The sequence below is a fragment of the Leptonychotes weddellii genome, chromosome 1 (genome assembly GCF_054177405.1).
Source record: "Leptonychotes weddellii isolate Sample4059 chromosome 1, ASM5417740v2, whole genome shotgun sequence".
NCBI lineage: Eukaryota > Metazoa > Chordata > Mammalia > Carnivora > Phocidae > Leptonychotes > Leptonychotes weddellii.
In genome coordinates, this window is record NC_138369.1 from 25,592,470 (window position 1) to 25,602,315 (window position 9,846).

The 9,846-nt window shown below is 44.2% G+C and overlaps 1 protein-coding gene across 1 annotated transcript in view; it reads right to left on the reverse strand.

The window, feature by feature from the left end:
* CADPS (calcium dependent secretion activator) overlaps positions 1-9,413 on the reverse strand; it is a 158,803-nt gene extending 149,390 nt beyond the window's left edge. Inside the window, exons 1-2 of the mRNA XM_081820238.1 lie at positions 9,283-9,413; positions 2,753-2,965 (exon numbers count right to left, since the gene is read on the reverse strand). Of these exons, the coding sequence (XP_081676364.1) occupies positions 2,753-2,965; positions 9,283-9,370 (301 nt within the window). The 5' untranslated portion in view covers positions 9,371-9,413. The remainder of the gene's footprint in view (positions 1-2,752; positions 2,966-9,282) is intronic.
* Between the last annotated feature and the right edge of the window lie 433 nt (positions 9,414-9,846).

A 9,846-nucleotide genomic window follows, 5' to 3' on the forward strand; every position in this document is an offset into this window, starting at 1 on the left:
GGATTGAAGCTCCACGTAAGGACTGTCATTTATTACAGGGTCAATGGTGCACAGTTGTGCAGATCGGGCACGACACAACTCAATAGGCACCATTCACATTTTTGTGTGCGTGAAAAGTGACTAATGAAGTGCACAGTCTGCACGGATCAAAGTGGTAGTTTTTTGCTTGTAAAACCTGGTAGGTGTGGTAAGGCCTCGCACTCTTTGGAGAAACCTTGTTCCTCAGCAGTGATTAAGGAGACAAGAGAGAAGGTGGTTCCACCACCAGGTACTGACAAATTTCAGAGGCATGAATTATCTTACTTTCTCACTCATCCCTCAGTCTACCTCCCATGTTCTCTAGGGATGATATTATCCACCCCCCCAAATTCTAACCCTTAGAATTCTGCTTTGGATGCCCCATTTAATACAAGTTCCCTATGTCAACTAGGGTGGCAAAATACATCAAGCTGATGTGCACTCAATTAAATCTTCCTGCTGATGCCTTGTGTTCAGCATTCTAATTTCATTGCTGAATGAATCCTATCCACAGAGGGAAATCTAATCAAGAGCCCCTGTGTATTTCCATAAGGAGACCCCATCCCCTCCTTACAACCTCCTTCAATGGTCTTCTTTTTTTAAATAAGTGTTTGGTTTCCATTTACTTTTACTCCTGAATTCCTTCTTCTTTCCTATGCTAGTGAGGAAGAAGTGAGGCTAATCACAAAGGAAGCAGTAATTTCTTGATCTGGGCAGATGATAGAACAGAAACACTGAAGGTAAGGTGGAATGACTTCAGAAGAAATTGAGATTTTTTGGAAATAAAACCAGTATTTTCCAAATACCACCTGAGATACATGTTCTATGAGGTTGATTTGGATGGTGATTATAATTTGGAATCCCCACCCCCCCGATGTACAGATAATTTCATAGGATGTGTTGTTTCTAAATTTATTAAAATGGGGCCTCTCAGGCAAGGTGAAGGGATGGATTCCACCACAGAGTGGTTTTTAAAACAAACTTAATAAATATTGAGGTATGCTTTATCTCAACTAATGACTAAACCAATGCAAAGAGATGTTGCCTTCTCTCTTTATTGCTCTCAAGTAAACCTAAGTTTCCCAAATGTTAGAGAAAGCAAGAAGAGTGTGGGGAAGTTGGTGGTGGCTACGGTCAGGAGGGCTGTCCCTTAACCCAAAGTCCTTCCTCAACCTCCTCCTCCTTCTTTTATGGTTTTCTACATAGAAACCCATGGTGATTGTGTGATTATCCACAATGTTCCATGGGGAATGTACCTTCCTTTAAGAAGCCATCGGTACTGGACAGGAATTTCTGGGAGCACCCGATGGAGAGTATTTCTCCTCCAAAAAGAATTGTTTTCCCATAAGCAAGGGAGTTACAAGGTTTAAGAACATAGTTTGTTAGAAAGGGACATGGCAATGGAATCCATTGGAGAGAGAATTCACCTCTATTTAGTTGTGTTGCTGCAAAATCATTTGAATCATATGCACATTTTGTTTAGGAGCGACAGGGAGAGACCATGTAGAAGTGCTGGGGTAAAGGTCAAGTTTCCATCCTGGGCTTTTGTACTTGCTTTCCCACCTGGTACAGTTCTCTTTTCCAAGGTACATGTGGAGCTGACTTCCTATCGTTTGGGCTTAAGTTCAGATCATGCCTCTCCACCCAGTCACCACTGCATTACATTCTTTGTAGTTTCCAACGTCTACAATGATCTTATCTGTTTTTTGATTTGTGTGCTGGCTAGATACCCCCACGGGGATGGACGTATCCTGAACACGGGGATCTTGTCTGTCTTCCTCATCTGTATGTCTCATCATCTATACAGTTGTCTCTGTGAACCAGACCGAGGGGGCCCAGGCTCAAGTAAGGAATCATCATGACGATCGCTAAAAATGACTTGTACCTGAGTGACCCTAACTGACCTGATATTCTGGGTAAGAGAGAAGTCTCTAGTTAGGGTTAACATTTGTAACTAAAACGAATTACTTTATTTGGTGCTGTATGTTTCCAGTGTTTCCATTTCCTTTGCTTTAATAACCGCCTCCAAGCGTATGCTGGATTTCACCTTGCCTTGTGTATCAGAAGTGTTGAGAGGAAAAAAAAAAAACTATCCCAGATAGCAAAAAGTCATGGCAAAGGGGCAAGAAATTAAAATGGATGTAGAGGTAACAGGAGAAAAAGCTAGAAAATGAACCAGAGCAGTTTAAAGAGATGGTTTCATTTTTGGGTCCTGGTATATTTGCTCAGAATGGGATTTTAGGCACCATTTTTTTTGTTTTTTTGTTTCTTTCCACTGCATGTGATAATGTCATCATTTATTTTTAAATGTTTCTAAGTTGCAGATTTAAATTTATTTCGAATCAAGCCCTATTTTAAAATTACTTTTAATAGGAAGAAATGAGTCAAGGACATACATAACCTACTATATTTGAAGGACTCAAACAAATACAAGCCTGACTCTGAATTCCAAACTCTCACCAAAACAAAGAGATAAAAATCCACCTAAAATATATTTTCCTCTGTTTAGTCCTTGGGGGGAAATGTCAAGTATTGCACTTTAAAATTACTTTCATCTAACATTTTTGTCCCAACTCCCCCCCACCCTACCCTGAATTCATCTTTTTTTTTTTTTTCCCTACCAAACATGTTTTATGAATCCTTAACACAAAAGCAACTAGATTTTTCTAATTCAACTTTGGAAAATTTATTCTCCTCTACAGAGCTATTTTTAACAAATGGCATATTTACTTACAAAATTGGGAGATGGGGGCGTCCAGCTGAGGCACGTTCCCTCCCTTAGCGTTGAGCTTCTGGACTTGGGTCGGGGGCACAGGCTTGTGTGACTGCCCAGTGGCCCGATACATGGCTTGGACCCACAAGATGCGATCTTGCTCGTCATCACTTGCAAATATCACGGTGTCTCCTTCTTTGACTGCATTGAAGAAGGCTCGGCCACCCTCTAAACCTGGAATACAAGGGAATAAACACTCCTAAGCTGAGCTGCCATGTTCTTAGAGGAACCAAGCCCTGAGAAAGGCCATTTCTGCTGCTTTTCCTTGGGCCAGAGAATGGAAGAGCAATTTATCTAACTCTAGGAGGGTAAGTCTGATACCCACTTGGCCACAGAGTGAAGCTCATAATGTTAAACAGACGTTCTGAGACTGGCTCTTGCCTTTGTCTTTGTCTGACTGGGGACAGGAATGTCAAGTAGGCTGGTTGGGTAGATATCTACCTATAAGCACACTATTACTTTTCTTCATCTTTAAAAACAAACCACCACCACCACCAACAAAAACATCACTTGACCCTACCTCTCCCTTCAGCTACGGTCCTATTGCTATTCTCTTTAAAATATAAGGGGAATCTCTACCAGGGTTTCTTAAAATTTTAGTGCCCCTGTGAATCCCAGGGGCATCTTGTTGGAATGCAGCTTCTGCCTTGGTAGGTCTGGGGTAGAAGCCTGAGAACCTGTATTTCTAACAAGTTCCCAGAGGATGCAGATGGTGCTGGTCTAAGGACCACACTTAACAGTAACAAAAGTCTCTCTCCTAGTCTGTCCTAAAACTTCTTCAATCAGGCTGCTGCCCCATTGAAACTTGTCAAGGTCATCAATGACTTCCACAATGCTGAATCCAAAGGTCACTCAGAGTCTACATTTTATTTGATCCATGGACCTATCAGCAGCATTTGACACTTGATTCTCTTTGAAACACTTTCTTCACTTGGTTCCAGGTTACCCAGTTTCCTCCTTCCTCCCTGGAGGCTGCTTGTCAGTCTTGTTTGCTGGCTTCTCTTCCTCCTCCTAACTGTTAAATGTTGTCGCATCCTGGTGTGTCCCTGGACCTCTTCTCATCCCCAGTGAGGCCATCCAGTCTTAAAAGCCATGAATCTGCTTATAGTCCCTACATTTCTATCTCCAACCTTGACCCCTCCTGTGAACTGCAGACCTGTACATCTAATGGTGTTCTTGACTTCTTCACATGGGTATCTGATAGACACCCCAAGCTCATCATATCTGACACTGAACTCCTGGTCTTTTTCCCAAACTCTCTCCAACTCAGTAAAGCTGAGCTTGTCCCTCTAGCTGCTCAAGCCCTCAAACTTGGGGTCCTTTTGGACTCCTCACTTTCTCTCACTACCCACTTCCAATGGAATTCTGAGAACATTCTACCAGAATTCTTCCACCTGCAGTGCTTCCTGAGTCTAGTCATGCTCATCTCTCACCTGGACTATTTTAATGGTCTCTCCTATCTTATCCGCCCTGCCTCATCCTCACTCTCTATAGTCAATTCTCAATGGCAGCCTAAGTAATCAGTTTAGCAAGAGTCAAGTCATGTCACTCCTCTTCTCAAAACCTGCCAGTCATTCCTCATTTCACTCAGAGGAAAAGTCTAGGTTCTGACAAGGCCTGCAAGGCCCCCTGGATCGACCCGCCACTACTTCTACTCTTGTCTCCTCCTACTCTCTCCTTAATGCATAGATACACATACTTCTTGGTAGCCACACTAAGCTCTTGCTGTTTCTTGAACACTTCAGGTATGTTCTCATCTTGAGACTTTTGCACTTGTTGTTTCTTGTGCCTAGAATATGCTTCCTCCAGATATCTGCATGGTTCACATCAGCACCTCCTTCATACCTTTGCTCAAACATCGCATTCTTGTTGGGTCCCTCCCTGATCTTTACCCTTGAGTCACCATCCCTCTTATCTCGCTTATCACCTTCTAACAAGCTATATAATTTACTTAACTTCATAAGGACAGGGAGTTTTTGTCTGTTTTGTTCACTGCTGTATCCCTAGTACCTAGAACAGTGCATGGTATATAGTTGGTGTTTAGCAAATACTTGTTGAATAAATGAATGCTCTACAGACCTGTCTTTTTTCCACAGGCAGCTCTCAAGGTTAAAATTTGGAGAGAGGTAGGTGAAAGCCTTTTTGGGCTCAGGCCAAAGCGACATTGTGTCTGTCAACATACTCTAAAAGATTGCATTTTAGGGTCACTGGATACTCTCTGGCTAGAAATAAAGCTTCCTATCTTTATCAGATTCCTCCTCATTCTCCCAATTATCGGTTTAATACCGAGAGGAGAATGAGCAGAGTGAATAGCACCCCCAAATTTCCAACAATGCCCTGTCACTAGCCTGCTTGACATTTGGCACTGGAAGATTTCTGGTGACACTAAGACTTCTCCATGGTGCTGATAATGTTAATTCAGGTGCCTATTCATTGAGAAGGTGTGTGTTGGGAATTCTGCACTTAGAGTTGCCAGGGACTCTAGAACAATCAACAGCTACTTCTTCATGTGGAGGGTTTAGTGCTAAGCCATTTTTAACAAAAGCTTTTTGGTAGTTAGGATTATGAGAGAGCATTTTGCCTAATTCCTTATGGAGGGTTTTTAAATGTGTGGTTTGGATAGGATGATGTACAGTTAGCAAGCAGGGAAAACCTGATGAGATGAACGGGCGGCACGAGAAAAAGGCAAATCTGGAAGGGAAAGGAAGAAGAGCTTTGAGGGAATGCTCTAAGCCCTAAAAAGTGAACACGAAGGAGCTTAAAGGAAGAGTGAATCAACAGACTTTCTGCAGCCTAGCCTTATGGTAACTTTTGGGATAAGCCACATCGATACTGTCAGTGAATGCCAGGCTCCCCATCACTGGAGGTGACTCCCCCCTGCCCACTCCCCACAGCTGGGGGTGGGGATGCCGTGTTTCCGGAGCTACGGTCAGAACATAGTTCACGGGATTGCTCTGGAGAGTGGAGAGGTAGAGGTAGAAAGATACTAAGCAATTTTCAGATTGTTATTCGATCCTCCCAACGGTGCTATGAAGTAAGTACTATTATTCCCATTTTATAATGAGGAAACAACCACAGAGAAGGCTATGACTAGCCGATACACACAAAGCAGGGCTGTAAGCATCAGAGCTGGGCTTCTAGCCCCACTGTCTGGCTCCAGAGCTGACAACTGGACCCCTTGTGCTGTTCGGTTGCAAAGCTGAGGAGCATGGCCTGGCGCACGGTGAAAGTGCTCTGAGAATTACCTGTTAACAACAGAATGAAGCCTAACTGTGGTGTGAGTGGAGCACAAGGAGAAATATCGAAAGTGGCAGAAGCTGGGGAAATGACAGCTGCGGAGAGCAACAGAGCTATTTCAGACAGCATAGGAGACCAAGGGCACGCCAGTGAAAGCAAGGAGGGAGCAGAGAAAACCAGGGGAGGAGGAAGCCAAGTGAACATCGGCACATGCTCGGGCAGCAGAGGTTTCGACAGGGCAGCTATTCCTGGGGACTGGATCTGTAGACGGTGATGTGTGACAGGGCGAGGGCTCTTCCTGGAGGACGTGGAGCGCAGCCCCACAGGTACCAACCTGTCAAGCACAAGGCGACAGGTCTGCAAAAGGACAGAGGCAGACCAGGCAGGCAGGGATTGGTGGCTGGTTCCTTGTGGGGCTGGGGCGGGGGCACCGCTGTTCCAGCAACCTGCTGGATGGACACAGTCTGTTTATGATGGGAACACTGTCCAAGGTTTAATGCAGTTGTTTAAATTGTGCTGTTGGATTCTTCTGAATATCCTTTTATTTAGACTGAATGACAGTCTAATAGGACTTGAGAGATTACTGTATACTCTCCCAACCATACCCAGGGAAACTGAAAGCGAAGCATTTTCATTTTTAGCTTAAAATGAGTAGCCTGGATGGAAAATTCACATACAATTATTTACTGATTCCCCAAATTAATATTTCAAAGATTCTAAACAGGTGGGGTTGATTTGGCTCACAGGCTTGTGTCTGGGCGCCCATTTCGACCCGAGGCCACTACGGAGGCAAGAACACACACGCCTGCAAGGCTACCTACCCCGTGAACAATTTCCGCCTGTTGGTTCCACAGACAGCCTGCAGAAAGCCAAGAGCAGGAGAAACAGGAGGGACTCAGAAGTCCCCCCCACCCCCGTGCACACTCACCTGTCAGGGAGAGGTTGAGGAGATTTTTCCAATCTCTGAGGACAGTGGCTAAATTGTGCATGACTTCCATCTCCAGCTGGTCAACTTGACTGTGCACAGGAATCCTCGACTGTTCTTACTTAAATATGAGGAATCTGCCCTCCTCCCTTCTGGCTCATAGGTTAGGAGTGGGGCCCAGGAGTTAAAGCACTCTTTCAGAAAGTCTGAGTTAGACTTCTCATGACAATTGGGAGTATTTATAACATCTTTTTTTTTTTTTTTTTAAAGATTTTATTTATTTATTTGAGACAGAGAGAATGAGAGAGAGAGCACATGAGAGTGGGGAGGGTCAGAGGCAGAAGCAGGCTCCCTGCCGAGCAGGGAGCCCGATGCGGGACTCGATCCCGGGACTCCAGGATCATGACCTGAGCCGAAGGCAGTCGCTTAACCAACTGAGCCACCCAGGCGCCCGACAATTGGGAGTATTTAAATCTCCGTTTTCAATCAAACATTAGGAAATAAATAGGAGTTGGCACATGGAAGAGCAGAAAAGAAGCTGCTTATTATTCTCAAGAACATAATCAACTTCCTTTCCATTTACATCTTTGGTAAAGGAATTTATAAATTATATCCCATGGGATCGATATGGAACAAGGAAGAGAAGATTTTATAATATATGTACACAGTTAACTTTTGCATGTATGTAGAACAGCTTTCTCTCTGCTCCTGCCCTCCCCATTGTGGGAAGAGAATTCTGCTTTCCCATAATGAAATAACAATTCTAGCTTTGCTCTAGCGGCACACGGAGTTATGCTTTACGGCAAGTGCCAAAGAATGACGTGGGCTAGACCCTGAGTTCCAGCTCTTTTTTCTTTCTTTCCAAAACGGGAAGATAATCCTGGTCCTGCCTCCTTGGTAGGACTGTGGTCAGATCCAAATGCAATCGTGTAGGGGAAAGGAACTGGGAAATGGCTTAGAAGGAATTACCGTCAGAAGACGCTACGGCATTTCCTTCTCATGTGGGCCCTTTTGTCTCCCACTTTAAAATGCAGGTCTTTGGAAAGCTGGAATCTATTTTTCTGAAGAGAACCCAATGGTTTGAGAAGAATGTGGACTATTGCAGGAACCCGTGAGGGCTGGTTTCTTAATGCAGGAGCCACATCCTTTCAATGAGATGTTGCAAGAAATTGTTTCAAACTCGTAGGCTCTATTCAGTATGAAAGATTTTTAAGCAGAGCCTTTAATTCTTGCTTTACATGGTCAGCTCTGTATCATGCTCTGGCTGGAAGCAAATTACCAAGGGGAGAGGTGAGGGCTGGTCCAAATCACTCAGGGTTGGGGCTCTGAAGGTACTCATTTTCCTAAGCAGCCTGGGCCCAAGGCCTTCCCTGCCACACCTTTTCAGGTTAACATTCCATCTTTTCTCAAACTCTGTTTTTCTTTTATGTGTATTTTGTTGCATGTGGAAGAGCAATATGGGAGTAGAAAAAAAGGTTTTGGGCCAAATAATGCAGTATGGTTGGAAATGCTTCCCTTGTGCAGATTTGGCATAAAAATAAACTTCTCTGGGAGAGGGCTGTTGGTGCTTGTTGTTCATTAATATGCTGAAATGATTTCGCACCCCCCCCCATTTTGAAAGTTCTTTGAGGCTGATTTTTATTCATTTTTTTTCCCTGGGAAAAAGATAAAATGGGTGGGGGGAAGAGGTGTGAGGGGGCAGGATGTAGAACTTATGAGAAATACTACCATTTGTGTGGTTCTTTTAGTTACATAAGGCTTAGGAGCTTGGATGTCTATGCTTGGGGATTGGTGTCTTCTTAGGAAAGAAGACATTTAGGGAGAGCTTTCTTTTCAAGTGCCATCAGCTAAACTTGACTTGTAGTTAGCAGATATGGATGTACAGGACAGGCTCACTTAGACATGGAAACACAATACCTGCCAAGCCCACACATCCCTGGTGAAAAACCACACATGCTAACATACACACGTGCACACGGTCCTTAGTGAACATATAAGACTCCTCTTTCAGTAATTTCTTTTTTAGCATTCTAGGTGGAGTACCTATTTGATGTGGGCACAGCTAGGTAAAAGAAAAATGTATTACGTTTTCTTTTTGGTTTTATGAGGATCCCTTGAGTCAAACCAAAGCTCTTGATTGGGATGGCATTCCCTGAACCAGGATGGAAACTCTGTAAGACCAGGGACTATGGTCATCCTGGTCACCTGTGAAACCTAGTCACTCGGCTTAGTGCCTAGCATGGAGGTAGTGCCCAGGAAATATTAGTTGACCTGTGATTTGTGTCAGGGGAGAGTTCCGGGGTTCATAGCCTAGAGGGTGGGTGGGTACCTGGCTGGGGGTCCGTGTAGTCCACAGTGTAGCCATCCAGTTGTAGAAGTTCCTGAGGCTCCGCTTTTTTCTCCCGATAACTGCACATGGCAAATGTGTACTGACTGACCTGGGAAGGAAAAGCACAGATGGTAAGGTTGCTCCCCTGGGGCTCATCTTCCCTGAAGAAACCCTCTCTGATCAACCATGTCCTTGTCCCTGAGGCCCTGCACTTAGTAGCTGGCTTCCAATTGCGTTTTGCTACCTCCTGGCTGTGTGACTTAGCGCAAGTTACTCAACCTCTCTGGTCCTTTGGACCCTCCTGGGTAGACTGGATGCAATCTGAGAACTGACCTCCTCACTGGCGTATTGTGAGAGCTGAATGAGTTCACATGTGGCATGCACTTGGGATTTGTTCCTAGCACTAAGTAAGTGCTTGATAAAAGCTGCTTGCAATTACTATTACTGTTTGTTATTTTAATTGGCTAAGCCATATGAGATTGCCATTCTTTGTAGGTCAAAACTGGTTAAATAGTGGCAATTTGATAGGTTTTACCTAATGTAACCATGGCCCTAGCTGGGACC